Source organism: Bombina bombina, chromosome 1 (assembly GCF_027579735.1).
Source record: "Bombina bombina isolate aBomBom1 chromosome 1, aBomBom1.pri, whole genome shotgun sequence".
NCBI classification, from domain to species: domain Eukaryota; kingdom Metazoa; phylum Chordata; class Amphibia; order Anura; family Bombinatoridae; genus Bombina; species Bombina bombina.
In genome coordinates, this window is record NC_069499.1 from 1336389524 (window position 1) to 1336408376 (window position 18853).

Consider the following 18853-nt stretch of genomic DNA (forward strand, 5'->3'; position numbering starts at 1 on the left):
TCTTCATAACTAGCCTTAGGGGTCAATTTATCAATGTCTGTCCAACATGATACGCAGACATCGCTGAATGCCGACAGCATATGCTGTCGGCATTTAACATTGCACAAGCAGTTCACCAGAACTGCTTTTGTAATGCCACCCACTGCAGATTCACGGCCAATCAGCCGCTAGCAGGTGGTGTCAATTAGCCCGATCGTAGGATCGGGCGGATTGATGTCCGCAGTTTCAGAGGCAGCGGACCAGTTATGGAGCAGCGGTCTTAAGACTTATGTTTCAGCATCAAGCTCCATTCAGAGCTTGATAATTTGTCCCCAATGTCTCCATTTTATAAATACTGTACTATTATACTCAAGGACTAATAGTACTGGTGGAATAACACACTAGTAGGTAGAGGCTGGAGCAAGACTGAAATATAACAAAAACAGCAAAATATGTACAAAAATAATCAGCAGTTAAGAGGATTGCTTAATATCTCTTTATTCTGTATAAAAAATGAAGGTTTTTCTTGTAGGGAACTGCTCCAGTTTAATGCTCTACAGTTGTGAATGGAATGTCAGGGCTGACTATATAGAAGTGCAGATACGGATGGGAAGCAGATGTAATGGCAGTGATAATAATGTGATGTGTATACAATGGATCCATATGCACACCCAAAGGAAGCTGACCACAAGCCCCTTTACAATGGTAATTAGAAAAGGGGGCACAGAGAACATGTTTTAACATCTGCAAGTCTGAGAACAATAAAGTTTCTGTCTCTCGATAGGTGGAAAGGGGTTATGAACTGATAACCTGTCTGTCAGAAGGTGATGATACCGGTGGTACTATAAAATGTAATGTATATATAGGGAAATCACATAAACAAGATGTTGGATCAATGGCATAGGGGAAATTTCTCTTTTTTTTTTTTGTTAGTAACTATGAGAAGCAGCATATTTCACTGTTCAGAGGTGACATACAATAGTTTACACTAGGTGGGGAAGGAAGATGAGGTTTGTGATAGTCATTAACGGAATGGAGTCCTCATTTTGATGATATTGAGGCAGTCACAGGCTTATCGAGATATAATAATTGTGAGATGAGCTTTAGGTTAGTTGTTAAAGGGAAGTTGACATTGAAAAACAAAACAAATTATGCTTACCAGATAATTTCCTTTCCTTCTGTATGAGGAGAGTCCACGGCTTCATTCCTTACTTGTGGGAAATACAGAACCTGGCCACCAGGAGGAGGCAAAGACACCCCAGCCAAAGGCTTAAATACCTAGCCCACTTCCCTCATCCCCCAGTCATTCTGCCGAGGTAACAAGGAACAGTAAGAGAAATCTCAGGGTATAAATGGTGCCAGAAGAACAAAACCAAATTTAAGTCTGCCCAACGGAGAATTCGGGCGGGGGCCATGGACTCTCCTCATACAGAAGGAAAGGAAATTATCTGGTAAGCATAATTTATGTTTTCCTTCTTAATATGAGAAGAGTCCACAGCTTCATTCCTTACTTGTGGGAAACATATACCCAAGCTCTAGAGGACACTGAATGAAAAACGGGAGGGTAAAAAGAAAGGCAGACCCTGTTCTGAGGGCACCACAGCCTGCAAAAACCCTTTCTCCCAAAAGCTGCTTCTGCTGAAGCAAAAATGTCAAATATGTAAAATCTTGAAAAAGTATGTAAGGAAGACCAGGTAGCCGCCCTACAATCTATTCCATAGAGGCCTCATTCTAAAAAGACCCAAGAGGAAACCACAGCTCTAACTGAATGAGCCTTCATCCTCTGAGGAGGTTTATGTCCCGCCGACTCATAATCTAAGCGAGTAATGCTCCTCAACCAGAAAAACAAAGAAGCGGACGAGGCATCCTGCTCCTTATGCTTCCGAGAATAGACACACACAAGGAAGAAGTCTGACGAAACACCCTTGTAGCCTGAAGATAGAACTTCAAGGCCCGAACCACATCCAAGTTTTGAGAAAAAAAAACGCTTCTTCGAAGAGAAGGATTAGAACACAAGGAAGGAACCACAATCTCCTGATTGATGTTGGAGTCTGAAAAACAACCATAGGAAGAAAACCTAACCCAGTACGAAAAACAGCCTTAGCTGCATGACAAACTAGGTAAGGAAACGGACAATGCAAGGCAGCCATCTCAGAACTCTGCGCGCCGAAGCAATAGGCAGCAGAAAAAGAACCTTCCAAGACTGGACATCTACCAATAGAGATGAAATTTGTCACATAAGGGAGCCACAGAAAAGGCCCTTCTTCAGAGCTTCCTGGAGAAAAGAAGGATCCTGGAAAACCTGGCCTTATGCCAGGGGAATCCCTGCTATACTAGAAAAAGTAGGTCATGCATTATTAAGAGTACATAACCACAGCTGGACTCTTGACTTTCAGCTTCCAAAGCAGCAAAGTTCACCACTAAGCCATCGTAGGGCACAATTACCAGAAAAAGTAGGTCCTGGACCCCTTTTGATAGATGCAATGATACACTGGCTTATGAGCTAAAACAAGAGTATCAACAATCCTTTCAGAAAAACCTCATGGCTAAGACTAAGCGTTCAATTACACGCAGTTAGCCTCAGAAAATCCAGATTGTGATGAACACAAAGACCCTGCTCCAGCAAATCCCTGTAACAAGGTCCATGGAGGCGAAGTCCCTAAACTGCGATACAACTCGAAGATATAAACGGAGCCAACCGTCTCACAGACGCCTGCTCCTGCTAGGATCGAACCATCCACAACAAAGCATGACATGGCTGAAAGGGAAGGTTAAAAAGAAACCTCTAAGGAATGCTAGATGTCTAGCATATTCTGGATGAAAAGGCCGGAGCCCCACCTGGGTTCAAACCCACCTTCTGCTACAGAAGTGGTGGAGCTAACACTGACGCCTTGAAATCTTGATCGTCTTCCCCATTAAATACAATCGAGCAGGGAATGATAGTATGGGACATCCGATCCTGAGGAGTACGCTCATAGAGAGGGTCGCTGGCAATGAGCCGAAGTGGGCCTCTGCCCACCATCAAACACAAGACTCCCCCCGTTTAGCACGAGGAAATCTCCTCCAAAAGAAGATCTCCCCACTGAGAGGTCCCATCTGGTATGAACCCAGAAGACCAAATCCTCCAAGCAGAATAGAATGCTTGCTGAGGAACCAAAGGAATAATTTGAAGAAAACTCCCAACCCACGGACCTTCCTAGGACACTCTCTCCCCACGGACAAGGAAGCGACAAAGTCAAAACCGACCCGGAAGAGCTTAAGAGAAAAAACAGGGAGATCTAAATGGAACACTGGGATTGATTTCCCCAACCGGTATACTATGTAAATCTTTTAAGATAGATACAACTCCATGCCGAAGTCTCGGCCGAGTATATCACTCTCCACCCCCATGTCAACGAAGACCAGAAAGGGGACTGGAGGGCATAACCCGAAAGGGTTAATTTTCCAAGATCTCTGGAAAAATTCCTGTCCATAAGACAAAAACAGCATCCAAGATCCACCCTGGTGTCTACACCAGCAACTCTGGTCCAGATCCAACTCTGAGGATCCAAAAAGACACAAGAAAAACCCAAAAGGTCTATCAGCAGGCGAAGATAAGGAACCCATAGAAGCCAAGACTTGGGAACTACAGTAAAATCTGTAAGCAGGATACTGCCACCTTAACCCCCAGATCCCAAGAAGGAAACCTAGGATCAGAACGAGGTTTACTGTAAGCTACTGTTCCTAAGAACCGAATTTGCACAAAAAGGATAAAAAAGTAAAGACATCCTTCTTCCGAACAAAGGAAGGGAGAACACTACATTCTCCAGCGAAAAGAAGAACTAATAAGCTCTGCTTCAATATCATAGAACCCAATAAGGACGGGAAGACCCTCCCCCTATTAGGGCATGCACCAACAGTGGAAGAAAATATTCCTGCAGTGTGATAGATACTGAGACAATGACTCCAAAGGACCCTTGTCTTATCTGACAAGACAATTGCCCAGGAAAGAAGCCTAATTTCTGGCTCTAGGACCCCTAGATCCATATGATTCAGTATCAAGCACCCATCCCAGATATACCTAAAAAGGTCTAGCAAAGCTAGAAAAACTGAATAATCAAATTAAAGAAATTAAGCTCCAAGGCTTAAAATTTTCCTCGAAAATATTTGGGGAACTATCACCCCGAGCAGAAAACTATAAGCTTCCACCAGAAGTCTTCAACAATCTCGACCATCAAAGTCGATAGTATCAAAAATCCCATGTGACGAAACGACTTTCTAAGAAGAGTTTTTAAAACAATCCAGAGCTCAAAAAAAACAAAAAAACTATCTGGAACGGAATAGCAAGTAAAAGAAAAAAGGCAAGCGCCCACAAGAGATGAGCTGAAAAGGAGTGTGTAAACAAAAACAGGTCCCGCCTGTCATATGACACAACCCCCCATAGAGCTTGGAACTGGGATTCTAAATAAACGATAAAACAAAAAGTAAAACAAGACGACGAGGAATATCATCCTCCACTCGTCTTAGTTAAGTTATCTGATTTAGAGGACTGAGATTCAACTGACGGAGCAGTACTGGAAACCTCTAACATCGCCAAAACCTTTCTCAGAAGTAAATGCAGGCGTGTCAATCTAAATCTAAATGCTAAGCCCTCCGCAGTCGTAGAACCCAAGTCAGCAGACTCCGACCCTGGAGGTTCTCCCTCTAAAGCCTCAGAGGGAATGGCATCCCCAGAGGACTGATCGGACACCATCGTTATTTTACACGAATGTCCTTGGGCAGGAAAGCCCAGATTAACCCTTTGTTTGCGCATAGCAGGAATAGGTAACCTCGCTAAAGCCGTAAAGATGGCCATGCGGAACTGCGTAGTAACCTCTGGTGGATACAAACCCCTTACAGGTGAAGGATGATTGGAAAACTGCATATACTCAAGAAAACTGCATATGTAGGAACAGAATCTAGGGAACACACCTCACTGGGCGAAGAGTCCTCAGAGGCGGATGGCTCAGTGGTCTCTAACATCTCAACATTGGTTGATAAGAACACACTATTGTGGCATACAGAACATAATCGAGAGGGCTGGATTACCTGGGCCTCCTCACAATATACACAGGTATCAAATTCTGTATCGGAGGTATCCCCCTCTAAATGATCAGAATCTTCCATAACTCGTCTATATCAAATTATAGAAAGGAAAAACAACTGGGGCACTCACCACCTCCTATGACCCAGACAGATAGAGAAGATGCTCCTCTCCGCAGACATCCGGTCAGGAATCGGAAGAAAACCTGACCACTCCCGGTCACATGCAGGATCTGGCCCTGCTAAGAAAAAAGCGCGCCATCTTAATATAAAGAAACTGCGCAGCTCTCAAAGTGAAAATAACCTGTACGTTCCGTATCAGCCTAAGAGCCCAAACGTTCTTACACATAAGCAGTCAAAATCACATAACAAATATGATTAAAACCCCCCACTGTTCAATAATTCCCCTCAGGAGTTATTAACCCTTGATTCCATAAAGATAAGGAGTCCCACTGTAACCCTGTCTTCTATCGTTAACATGTGTGTAAAATAATGAAACGATCTTACCAGAATCTATGCCGTGGAACAGTGTCCTTTAAGTTTGACAGATTGTAGCAGCGCTTCTGACATGGACTTAAGTGAAGAATGCAGGCAGCAAAATTCGTCAACACTGATTGCTTAAGGAGCTGTTAATATGAGTCTGGATGGGTTCGCAGAAAGACTCTCCCTGCATCTCCAGACTCTAACTTTCATCAATCCTCTTACTGAGAGGCTGACAAGACTACTTAAAACTCCAGTCCCATCTCGAAGGGCAGATACCCTTCCTAAGGAACTATTCCTAAATCTTCTGACACTTCTCTGCCAACCTCCTGTGATGAAAGGCAAATAATGACTGGGGGATGAGGGAAGTGGGGAAGGTATTTAAGCCTTTGGCTGGGGTGTCTTTGCCTCCTCCTGGTTGCCAGGTTCTGTATTTCCCACAAGTATGGAATGAAGCTGTGGACTCTCCTCATATTAAGAAGGAAATATTTACTCTAATATTTACTGCAGAGGATTCAACAAGAGTTGGAGGCAACCTGCGCCTCTACCAGTTTGTAAGTGATCTGCCCCTCTACCAGTTAGAGCAATCCGCCCCTCAATCAGTTGGAGTTTTATCTACCAATTGCAGGCGATCTGTCCTTCTACCAATTGGAGTCAACCTGCTCCTCTACCAGTTGAAGGGGATCTGTCCCTCTACCAGTTGCAGGTGCTCTGTCACTCTACCAATTGCAGGCGTTTTGTCCTCCTACCAGTTGCAGGTGATCTGTCCCCCTATCAATTGCAGGTGATCTGTCCCACTACCAATTGCAGGTGATCTGTCCCTCTACCAGTTGCAGGTGATCTGTCCCTCTACCAGTTGGAGGAAATCTGTTCCTCTACAAGTTGGAGGAAATCTGTCCCTCTACCAGTTGTAAGTCTTCTGTCCCTTTACCAGTTGCAGACGTTTTGTCCATCTACCAGTTGTAGGTCTTCTGCCCCTCTAGCAGTTGCAGGCGTTATGTCCCTCTACCAGTTGTAGGTCTTCTGTTCCTCTACCAGTTGGAGGCAATATGTCCCCCTAATAGTTGCAGGTTTACTGTCCCCTACCAGTTGCAGATGATCTGTCCCTCTACCATTTGAAGGCAACATTTCCCTCTACAAGTTGGAGGCAATCTGTCCCTCTACCAGTTGGAGGCAATCTGTCCCTCTACCAGTTGCAGGTGATCTGTCCCTATACTAGTTGCAGGTGATCTGTCCCTCTACCAGTTGCAGGCGATCTGTCCCTCCACCAGTTGCAGGTCTTCTGTCCCTCTACCAGCTGCAGGTTATCTGTCCCCCTAACATTTGGAGGCAATCTGTCCCCCTACCAGTTGCAGGTGTTCTGTCCCTCTAACAGTTGCAGGTGATCAGTCCCTCTATGAGTTGCAGGTGATCTGTCTCTCTAACAGTTGCAGGTGTTCTGTCCCTCTAACAGTTGCAGGTGATAAGTCCCTCTATGAGTTGCAGGTGATCTGTCTCTCTAACAGTTGCAGGCGATCAGTCCCTCTATGAGTTGCAGGCGATCTGTCTCTCTAACAGTTGCAGGTGATCTGTCTCTCTAACAGTTGCAGGTGATCTGTCTCTCTAACAGTTGCAGGTGATCTGTCTCTCTAACAGTTGCAGGTGATCTGTCTCTCTAACAGTTGCAGGTGATCTGTCTCTCTAACAGTTGCAGGTGATCTGTCTCTCTAACAGTTGCAGGTGATCTGCACCTCTGACCGTTAGAGGTAATCTGCCCCTTTGAAACTTACAGATTAACAACTGATAACTTCTTTAATACCCCTAAACTGCAATTCTATTGTTTATATCCCACAGTAAAACACTCAATGTAAAAACATTAGGTCTTTCCTTGGAATCATACCCTGATATTTTATAGATACATAGGGTGAAACATTTATTTAACTGTCAAATGCTATGAAAATAATTTTAAGCTATCCTTAAAAACTGGAATAGTAGGATTTTCACAGATTCACTTCCTTCTGATTTTCTTGTATTTCTCTTGAACAAAGGAAAACTAAATATCTAATCCAAAACTGGTCTTTTAAATAAAAACAAACAAATTAACTATTTTATTCAGATAATTATTTTTTTTTTTTTTTAAATAAAATTATCTGTCTTTAGGACATCCATAGAATTACCATTTATTAAGATGGGATATAGAGTAGAACTGCCCCTTTAAGATCCAGGGTAGAAGCTGCGGTGTGAACATCTGGTTGTAATCCTGAGAGCTCAGTGATTCCTGGCTTGTTACTGGCCAAGTCGTCGCTCCAGAATTTCCCCAGCTCCTGTGCGCTGATGCCGGGTTTCTAGATGTTTGTTCTGTACCTTTTCAAAATGTTGGTGCAGCTCATTGTAATCTATCTTTATAGGATCTTCTTTTAGGGTACTTGATACTTGTGACTCTGAGGACCTGCAAAGGTGCATGAGGTGCAGAAGTGTTAATAAGTTATACCTGGTTGCAGGCAATCTTATTGTCATCTTTTATATAATACACAATTTTACATTTAAAATGGTACATGACAAAAATGATGCTGAACCGAATACATTTTGGTACTTGGTGCTTCTCTTAATGTACTACTGTCAATCTTTGCTCCCCCCAGGCGTTTATTTTCTGTGCCTACCTTGAATTTGGTTGAGAGTCATGGATATTGGGTTTCTGTAAACAAAATCATAAGCCTGACATAGAAAATCATTCCCTCTACATACAGTTTTATCTTCCACTCTATACAATGTCACATTTTCCATGCCAGCTTATTGATCTGTTTAGTTCCTCTCTCATGAGTAACCACTGCGCTCTCTAATGTGCTCTTCATCCTTATTAAACATCTAACACAACTAGGTTCACTTTAAAACAGACATGCCCATAGGGGCAGAAATGGAAGATACACACTGTAGAGCGTTTTAGATGGGCATCTCATAGCAACAAGAGAGAAATCTGTGCAAGAGGCAACAAATGCATAACCACTGAAAAACAGATGAGGCCCAATTGTTATTGCAGAGAACTGGAGATTCAGCAGCACTTTATATAAAAGAACATGCTGGTAGATCAAAATGAGGCGGCTATATTAGAGCCTCGGATCAAAATGAGGTCCAGATTATTTTCTATTTCTTGCATTTTGTTAAAATGGTTCATTTTAAGGGTAATGATATGAAGGAAAATTAAAATAATGTTAATGACAGATAAGAACTATAGGCCCGACAAGTCTATCTAAATGTCCAGTAAAGTTTAAGCATAAATGTTTTGTAGATGATCCATTTATATAGCCCATCTGGGAGTGTTTTCAGACTCCTAACCAAGCATCAAAGTTTTAGATGTATACTGGTGTCTACAGATTCCTGCTTGCTCTATTTGTATAATGGGTCATTTCTTATGCAGGGGAGGGTCTGCTCTTTCTGCTTCTCAGACCAATTTAGTGGGGTGTCCCAGCCTAACCTCATCAAACAGTGACTAAACTGGGAGCTTCTGAGTAAGTTTTTAAAAAGGTTTTATACTGGATTGTTAAATCAGTATCTGTGATTATTTCTTCTTTATAGAAGTCTCTATTAACATATAGTTATATTAAAGTTGGTGGTTCTACTGTCCCTGTTTCTATCACCTTTCCCCACTTCTATTCTCTAATTTAACACAATTTAGGCCATCATGTCTTTTTTTTTTCTTTTGTAAGTTTTATTTTTAGACCATGTACCCTTATTAGTAAAAATGAGGCCTAATTGTGATCTGTGAATACCTCTACAATATAACCAAGCATTCTTCTGGCCTTACTAGCTGCAATACTACATTGTTTACCACAAAACTTTACATCCAAGGATCAAGGGACACATTGAGTCCATGTGGAGGGAGTCAGGTCGCTCCTTATCTTTTTTGCGTGTTTACTAAACTGTTTGATGTTGAGGAATCTCAACATCTGACCCTCTGAAGAAATGTCTGTGAGTGATTTATATGTTCTGCCTAGAAAATGCACAGATCCCGAACATCATTTTAAATGTTACAAATCTCAAAAACTGTTTAAATGCATAATACTTTACTGATTTCAGATTAGCTGTTTAAAAAGTTCAACAATTTTTTCCCATTTTCAACACATCCAACTTTTACTAAAAGAAAACATATTTCTTATGTATAAAAAAACAACACACAGAGTTCCCAGTGACATCCAGCTGCTGTATTCTTCCAGAGGTTAGGGGTTGGGGTGAGTACACTCAGTTGCCTTTCCCTGTAGCTCAGTAACCCCCCTCCTGCTTCTATTCTTACCATGTTTCCATGGAGACCCCCAGAAGTAAATTTTCCGCCTTTGATGCCAATGGACATGACAAAAAGGAAGAGAAAAACAGAACTCTTGGAAGTGACAGACAGAACGAAGAAGTGAACATGAAAATAAAAAGAATGACACATGGCAAAAAGACAGCAATAAACAGTGTTAGCATGTGATCATTGAATACTCAATACAGAGGTTCTACAGGCAAATGTACTTCCAGGGATATTGAAAATGGGCACTGGGTTGTGTGTTATATGGTGTAATTCTAATAATAAAAATATAATATCAAAATTGCTTAGAATGATATATTTCTAAGATAAATAAATCAAATATGGTGGCCCACATAAGTAAACATCTGCTGAAAGCTGATTTAAAGCTAGGACAAATCTACTGCAGACTCTCTTAATTTAAAGTAAATCCACTAGGATGTAGATAAATCAATTTCTTTAAGTTCATAGTAGTGAAATATTCAGTACTAGTGGGGTAAGAGCCTCTTCTGTTCTTGGAGGAGGCAGCACCTCTCCCCTGCCAGTGTCAGTTCATGCATAGCCAAGCTAGGAACTAGATGAAGAGAGATGAAAAAAGGAAATTTATGCTTACCTGATAAATTTGTTTCTTTTACGATACGATGAGTCCAGGGATTTCATCCTTACTTATGGGATATCGCCTCCTGGTGAACAGGAGGAGGAAAAGAGCACCACAGCAGAGCTGTATATATAGCTCCTCCCTTCCCTCCCACTCCAGTCATTCGACCGAAGTTAGAAAGAGAAAAGAAAAGCCAAGGTGCAGAGGTGACTGAAGTTTAACAAAAATAAAAGACCTGTCATACAGAAACAGGGTGGGCCGTGGACTCATCGTATCGTAAAAGAAACAAATTTATCAGGTAAGCATAAATTTCCTTTTCTTTTACAAGATACGATGAGTCCACGGATTTCATCCTTACTTATGGGATACAATACCAAAGCTTTAGGACACGGATGAAAGGGTAGGGACAAGACAGGGAACCTAAATGGAAGGAACCACTGCTTGAAGAACTTTCCTCCCAAAAACAGCCTCAGACGAAGGAAAAGTATAAAATTTGGAAAATTTGGAAAAAGTGTGAAGAGAAGACCAAGTTGCAGCCTTGCAAATCTGTTCAACAGAAGCATCATTCTTGAATGCCCATTAGGAAGCCACAGCCCTAGCGGCATGAGCCGTAATTCGATCAGGAGGCTGCTGTCCAGCAGTCTCATATGCAAAACGGATGATACTCTTCAGCCAAAGAGAAAGAGAGGTAGCCATAGCTTTCTGACCCCTACGCTTCCCAGAAAACACAACAAACAGGGAAGATGATTGACGAAAATCCTTAGTGGCCTGTAAGTAAAACTTTAAGGCACGGACCACGTCCAAATTATGTAACAGTCGCTCCTTTTTAGAAAAAGGATTAGGACACAAGGAAGGAACAACAATTTCCTGATTAATATTTTTATTTGAAACAACCTTAGGAAGAAAACCAGGTTTGGTACGTAACACCACGTTATCGGAATGAAAAATAAGATAAGGAGAATCACATTGTAATGCCGAAAGCTCAGAAACTCTGCGAGCAGAAGAAATAGCAACCAAAAATAAAACTTTCCAAGATAACAACTTAATATCTATGGAATGCATAGGTTCAAACGGAACCCCTTGAAGAACATTAAGAACTAAATTCAAACTCCAAGGAGGAGCAATTGGTCTAAACACAGGCCTGATTCTAGTCAGAGTCTGACAAAAAGATTGTACGTCTGGAACATCTGCCAGACGCTTGTGTAGCAAAATAGACAAAGCAGAAATCTGTCCCTTTAAGAAACTTGCTGACAACCCATTCTCCAATCCTTTTTGGAGAAAAGACAAAATCCTGGGAATCCTAACCCTACTCCATGAGTAGCCCTTGGATTCGCACCAATAAAGATATTTACGCCATATCTTATGGTAAATCTTTCTAGTAACAGGCTTACGTGCCTGAATCAAGGTATCAATGACCGAATCAGAAAACCCTCGCTTAGATAAAATCAAGCGTTCAATCTCCAAGCAGTTAGCTGCAGAGAAACTAGATTCGGATGATGGAAGGGTCCCTGAATGAGGTCTTTCCTCAATGGAAGCTTCCATGGTGGCTGAGATGACATGTCCACCAGATCGGCATACCAAGTCCTGCGAGGCCACGCAAAGAGCGATGAGGATCACCGATGCCCTCTCCTGTTTGACTCGAGCAATCACCCGGGGGAAGGAGAGCAAATGGAGGGAACACATAAGCTAGGCTGAAAGACCAAGGCACTGCCAAGGCATCTATCAGCTCGGCCTGGGATCCCTGGACCTGCACCCGTATCTCGGAAGCTTGGCATTCTGACGAGATGCCATAAGATCCAACTCCGGCCTGCCCCATCTGAGAATCAGGTTGGCAAATACCTCCGGATGGAGTTCCCATTCCCCAGGATGAAAGTCTGTAGCTCAGAAAATCCGCTTCCCAGTTTTCCACACCTGGGATGTGGATCGCAGACAGATAACAAGAGTGAGACTCCACCCACTGAATTATCTTTGCTACTTCTGTCATCGCTAAGGAACTCCTTGTTCTTCTTTGCTACTTCTGTCATCGCTAAGGAACTCTAGAATATTGATGGGAAGTAGAGACTCCGTTCGAGTCCATACACCCTGAGCCCTCAGGGAGTTCCAGACTGTTCCCCAGCCTATCAGGCTGGGCATCGTTGTCACTATCAACCCATGAGGGTCTGCGGAAGCATGTCCCCTGGGATAGATGATCCAGCGACAACCACCATAGAAGAGAGTCCCTTGTCTCCTGATCTAGATGTATTTGAGGAGATACATTTGTATAATCTCCACATTCCACTGACTGAGCATGCTCAGTTGCAGAGGTCTGAGATGAAAACGAGCAAAAGGAATTATGTCCATTGCCGCTACCCATCAAACTGATCACCTCCATGCACTGAGCCACTGACGATCGAGGATGGTGTGAAGGGCTCGGCATGTATGCAGAATCTTTAACCTTCTGACCTCCGTCAAAAAGATTTTCATGGATAGAGAGTCGATTAGAGTTCCCAGAAAAGGAAACCATTGTCTGAGGGACTAGCGAACTCTTTTCCAGATTCACCTTCCACCTGTGAGTCCTCAGAAAGGATAAAACAATGTCCAGTATTAGACTTTGCTAGCTGATAAAACGACGCCTGGATCAGAATATTGTCCAGATAAAGCGCCACTGCAATGCCTCACGGTCTTTGAAACCGCCATCAGAGACCCCAGAACTTTGTGAAAATTCTGGGCGCCGTGGCCAGACCAAAAGGAAGAGCCACAAACTGAAAAGTTTGTCCAGGAAAGCAAACCTCACGAACTTGTGATGATCTCTGTGGATAGGAACATGAAGATATGCATCCTTTAGATCCACGGTAGTCAAAAATTGACCCTCCTGGATCAATGGAAGAATGGTACGAATAGTTTCCATCTTGAATGATGGAACTCTGAGAAACTTGTTTTAGACTTTTGAGGTCTAAAATAGGACGGAATTCTTCCCTCTTTTTTGGGAACTACAAAGAGATTCGAATTAAAACCCCTGTCCCTGAATTGGAACGGGACAAATTACTCCATGGAGGATAGATCTCTTACACAGTGTAAGAATGCTCTCTCTTTATCTGGTCTACAGACAATCGAGAAAGAAGGAATCTTCCTCTGGGGGAAGAATTTCTGAACTCCAGTTTGTATCCTGAGATACTATATCTACTGCCCAAGGATCTTGAACGTCTCTTATCCAAAGCCTGGACGAAAAATGATAGTCTGCCCCCCTACTAGATCCGGTCCCGGATCGGGGGCCGTCCCCTTCATGCTGACTTGGGTGCAGCAAACGGGTATTTTGGGTTGTTTGCCCTTGTTCCAAGCCTGGTTGGGCCTCCATGTGGACTTGGGTTGAGAATAACCCCCCATCCTGCTTAGTGGAAGGGGAAGAGGGGGTTCCCTTGAAATTTCGAAAGGAACGAAAATTATTCTCGTCAACCCCTTGTTTGGATTACTTATCCTGAGGGAGGAGGTGACCCTTACCTCCCGTGATGTCAGAGATCATTTTTTTCAAGTCAGGACCAAAAAAGGTCTTTCCTTGTAAGGATAGCCAAAAGCTTAGCTTTGAATGACACATCAGCAGACCAGGACTTCAGTCATAAGGCCTACGTGCTAAGATTGAAAATCCTGAGCTCTTAGCCGCTAACTTGGTAATTTGCAGAGAAGCGTCTGTCACAAGAGAATTGGCCAACTTAAGGGCTTTAATTCTATCCTGTATCTCTTCCAAAGAAGTCTCAGTTTTAAGAGATTCCTCCAGAGCATCAAACCCAATAAGCAGCCGCCGTGGTAACCTTGACAATGCAGGCTGCCGGTTGTAAAAGTAACCCTTGATGAACATAAAGTTTCTTAAGAAGACCCCTCTAATTTCTTATCCATAGGGTCCTTAAAAGCACAAACTATCCTCAATAGGGATAGTAGTTCCTATAGCCAAAGTGGAAATAGCACCTTCCACCTTAGGAACCGCCTGTCAAGTATTCCTGATAGAATCCGCTATGGGATACATCTTCCTGAAAACGGGAGAAGGAGAGAATGGTATACCTGGTCTCTCCCATTCCTTAGCAATAATTTCCAAAGTTCTCTTGGGAACTGGAAAAACATCTGAATAAGAAGGAACTTATAGATATCTGTCCAAACTTACTCAATTTTTCTGGAGGGGACCACGATTGAGTCACAGTCGTCCAGAGTCACCAAAACCTCCTTCAATAACAGGCGGAGGTGTTCCAGTTTAAACGGAAAGACACTACTTCTGAATCCGTCTGTAGCAGGGCGCTATCTGATTCAGAAAGCTCACCTTCAGATAAGGGGCTCCAATTCTGATCCTGTAATGGCATTTCTGACCTTGCTATTAAAGCATCCGAAGTCGTATTAGCCACGAGGTCGTCCTTCGTTTGCCTTGCAGGACGGGAAAGGAAGACAACGCTTCAGAAAGTGTAGAGGACATAACAGCTGCTATGTCCTTTAGAGTAAATGCAGTTGAAACTGCAGATGTACTGGACTGTGCCTGGGTAGGCGTCAGGGACTGTGACGCTTGGGGAGAAAGATGCAGCATACTCTGATTCTCATCGGTAGAACCCTGAGAAGCATCCGCTTTTGTGAAATCCTTATCAAAAAAACATTTTTTCTCTGAACTGTAAAGCCCTCTCAGTACACGAGGGACAAAAGGCAAGAGGAGGTTCCACATTTGCATTCAAACATAATGAACATGCAACATACCTAATATCATCCATATTAGCAGATAAACAAAAACAGACTTGGTCTTATTTTGCAAATAAATTTTAACAAGTACCTTTATAAATAAATATTCCTATATATATCTTTATACATCTATACATTTATATACTCATGTACCAAAATACCATGAGATATACATAGAAATATGTATTTATGAATAAATAGAACATATTCTTCTATTGAAAAGCATTGGAATGTGAAATATTTATATTTTCATGTTGGTTACTTGAGAATATGTGATCGTGTTTGCGCGTGAGTAGGGTGTTTTCCCCACACTTTTTTTGCTCCATTGACTTCTACGGGGGAAAAAGGTTATCGCACGCGAAAAAAGCTTATTTCTAGTGTAGTTAACGCTCGAGCGGGAGCATCAAATAACGATCCACTTGTAATTCCTCTGTATACCTCAGAAAATCTATTTGGAGATCAAAAAGAAGAAATAGGAATTTTTACTCCTACACAGATCACTTGAGAGTCAAATTAAACCCAAGACACATAAATGAAAGGGCCTTTATAGAGAAAAAAATTACATTCTCTCATAAGTTAGAGCATGTAATTTTATCACTATGGACCCAGCAAATCTGTGTTTAACCCCCTGCAAATCAGCAGCCCTGATTGGAACCGCTCGTAACCAGAAGTTCGCTGCAGCTCTTGCTGGACAGCTCTTGAGCTGTACTTTACCTATGTGTTACCCCTTTGATTTACAAGGTCAAGTGGTAACATTACACACTTTAGCAAATCAGAGCAAGTATTTTTTTCTCTACTATAATGGCCATTTTAAGGGTGTCTAGATGAGCCTCCATGTGTCGCTACTAAAGAAACTGGTTTACTGGTAAATATAAATGTTTCCTCCACTCTCTCTGCAACATAACATTCAGGCATCAGCGGGGTTAATAGTTAATGATGACGATATAAAGGATAAGGTAGCCAAGAAGACACCTAGAACTTGAAAAAGACAATCAGCATGAGTACAGTCCAGTAGACAAGCGTAGCAACTAATTAAAAATTATTGAAGGGAGACCAAGTTAATACCTTGCAAATGATACCCAACTGAGGTTTCGTAGCTCATTAGAACGGGCTACAGAGTATTCCAACAATTTAACTGCTATATTTAAAGGGGAAGTTTTAGTGTAAAAATAAAACACTGTTTTTTTGGAGCTTTTTATGCAATATTCTTTTACAATATATGTAAACCCTGCAACATGGTTAATCACATAGCTGTGCTCCTGTGATACTCCAGATGAGGATACAGCTGGTGAGCAAATGAAAAGCAGCCTTACATGTGTATGCTCCAATCACTGTGCTTTTCTCCGTCTGGAGAAGAATGGGGCAGGGGGGGGCATCTGTTTAACCATTTTGCAGCAGCTGAACACAGTAAAAAAGGGAACTTGTGATCATTAAGACTAGAGCAAGAAGCATAGGAATGACAGCAGTATGTTATAGCGGGTGGGCAATGAGAAAGAGGTCTTGCAATATCTTTTTTAGAGTAGGTTGTAATGTTTATGTTATCAAGCCAGATTGCTGAAAGGCTTTAGCAAGCTATCTATACCAGTGTGTAACAGTAAATCCGTCACTATTAATAGCAAATTAATATAATAAGGGTAAGCACTGCCATTGATACAGGAAAAAATAGCAGGAGGGGCATTTAAACAAGGCCAGGGTCTTGCATTGCAGAAAGCAGGACAATGGTCCTGGAAAGGGCTGAGCATACTAACATGAACACAGTGTAAGAACGTGGGTGAGATTTAATAGAAAGGGGTCCCTGCAAAAAAACTAAATGTATTCACACACTTCAGTTAACCTCGGGATGAGCAGTTCTCTCCTCAATGTGGGCACCTAAGACATACTTGGGTTCCACCCACACTGGAAACAGCAGCCATTTGGGATCAGCATCATTTTGATGTGGTAATTATGGGGATGTTTAGTTTGCGGCCCTATAGGGAAGAGCGCCATCTAGCCATGACTTACGCTGACTGCATGAGCTGAGGGTTGGGGACACACTGGAGCCGATGGGACAAGAGCTGGAAGGCACTGCTCTGAGGTAGCAGCATGAGTAAGCCATAAAGTGCCCGGATCAGGTACGGGTGTCTCTCCACGTCCAGCAGCTGTAGGCGTAGATCTAGAGGGGAAGGTACAGCATAAGTAACAGCTAAGTGCATAATCGTAATCAATTCACAGAATCATAGTTTCTCTAGCAGTGCCCACCTCTGTGCCCTGGCACGCTGTAGGTCTGCATGTATATGTGGCATCCTCTGACCTATAACCTGCCTTGTTGTGCTTACACAGTATTCAACTTTTTACTATACAATCTGCTCTGCACTCAAACATGTGCCAGTAATGGCAACTGCACCCTCTGTACCTCGTGCACTCTCACTGCATGCTGCTCTAAATAACTCTCCTGTGACACTGAAGGCAGCACAAGCCAAACCCCATCACTTCTGCTCTACTTCCCACCAGCAGTGCTAAAGGGAGAGTGAAATGAGGACACACAGATATACAGAGACAAAACAGTGTCATAAACACGCAGGGCAGAGAGCAGTGTCCTGAAAGGAATACAGAGGTCAGAGATCGATCACAAATTGTAACTTTAATAACAGATATAGTCAATAGAAGTAGTGAAAGGGATTTTCATGTCACATAGCAGCTAACAGATTGTGTATCAGAGTATTTTAATTAAATATTGTTGCTAATAGTTTGTCTTTTTTTAAAGCATTTGTTTTCATTTTTGTATACTGTTTACTAAACTGAAATATCATTAGTTTCCTTCCAATTCCCTTTAGTTTCTATGGAATGTGCCAACAGCTCCGTTGTGGAGAACTGGAGGCGTTCACATACTGAGCAGATTCCAAATGTGTAAATACCTTCACCATACTGGTTACTGAGTCGTGGGTTTAAAGGTACGATGTCAAACCAAAGAAATACACATGCTACCATCTCAATAAGTTAAAACATCAAAGGGGCAGTAAAGTCAAAATTAAACTTGCATGGATTGAATAGACAGTTTAAACAACTTTCCAATTTACTTATATTATCAATTTTGCTTAGTTCTCTTGGTATCTTTGTTAAAAGGACATTGCATTCAAAAATGTTCAAATGCTCAATTTTACCTGCTGGAGTGTACTTAAAGGGACACTGAACCCAACTTTTTTTCTTTCGTGATTCAGATAGAGCATGCAATTTTAAGAAACTTTCTAATTTACTCCTATTATGATTTTTTTCATTCTCTTGGTATCTTTATTTGAAAAGCAAGCATGTTTAGATGCCGGCCCATTTTTGGTTGGGTTGTTCTTGCTTATTGGTGGATAAATTCACCCACCAATAAACAAGTGCTGTCCAGGGTGCTAAACCAACAATTGGCTGGCTCCTTAGCTTAGATGCCTTCTTTTTTAAATAAAGATAGCAAGAGAACGAAGAAAAATTGATAATAGGAGTAAATTAGAAAGTTGCTTAAAAATGCATGCTCTATCTAAATCTAAAAATGTGGGTTCAGTGTCCTTTTAATTGTTTGCAGACATTCACTTTACCTTTATTTTGTTATTTGAAATAGCTGATTTTGCCGATTGTATCCCCACCTACCTAGGGTAACACTTTACCAAAGGACACAAAAAATAAAATGAATGACAGAAGTAAATTGAAAAGTTGTTTAAAATGTGATGCTCTTTCTGAATCATAGACATTTAATTTTGACTTTACTGTCCCTTTAATAATAAGCACTCTTGCACTAATAAAAATAAGCCATATCCATAACCCAACAA

General features: G+C 41.9%; 1 protein-coding gene across 1 annotated transcript in view; it reads right to left on the reverse strand.

The window, feature by feature from the left end:
• Positions 1-7685: 7685 nt before the first annotated feature.
• VAC14 (VAC14 component of PIKFYVE complex) overlaps positions 7686-18853 on the reverse strand; it is a 371973-nt gene continuing 360805 nt past the window's right edge. The window contains exons 18-19 of the mRNA XM_053702343.1: positions 17067-17217; positions 7686-7948 (exon numbers count right to left, since the gene is read on the reverse strand). Coding sequence (XP_053558318.1) covers positions 7786-7948; positions 17067-17217 — 314 coding nt within the window. The 3' untranslated portion in view covers positions 7686-7785. The remainder of the gene's footprint in view (positions 7949-17066; positions 17218-18853) is intronic.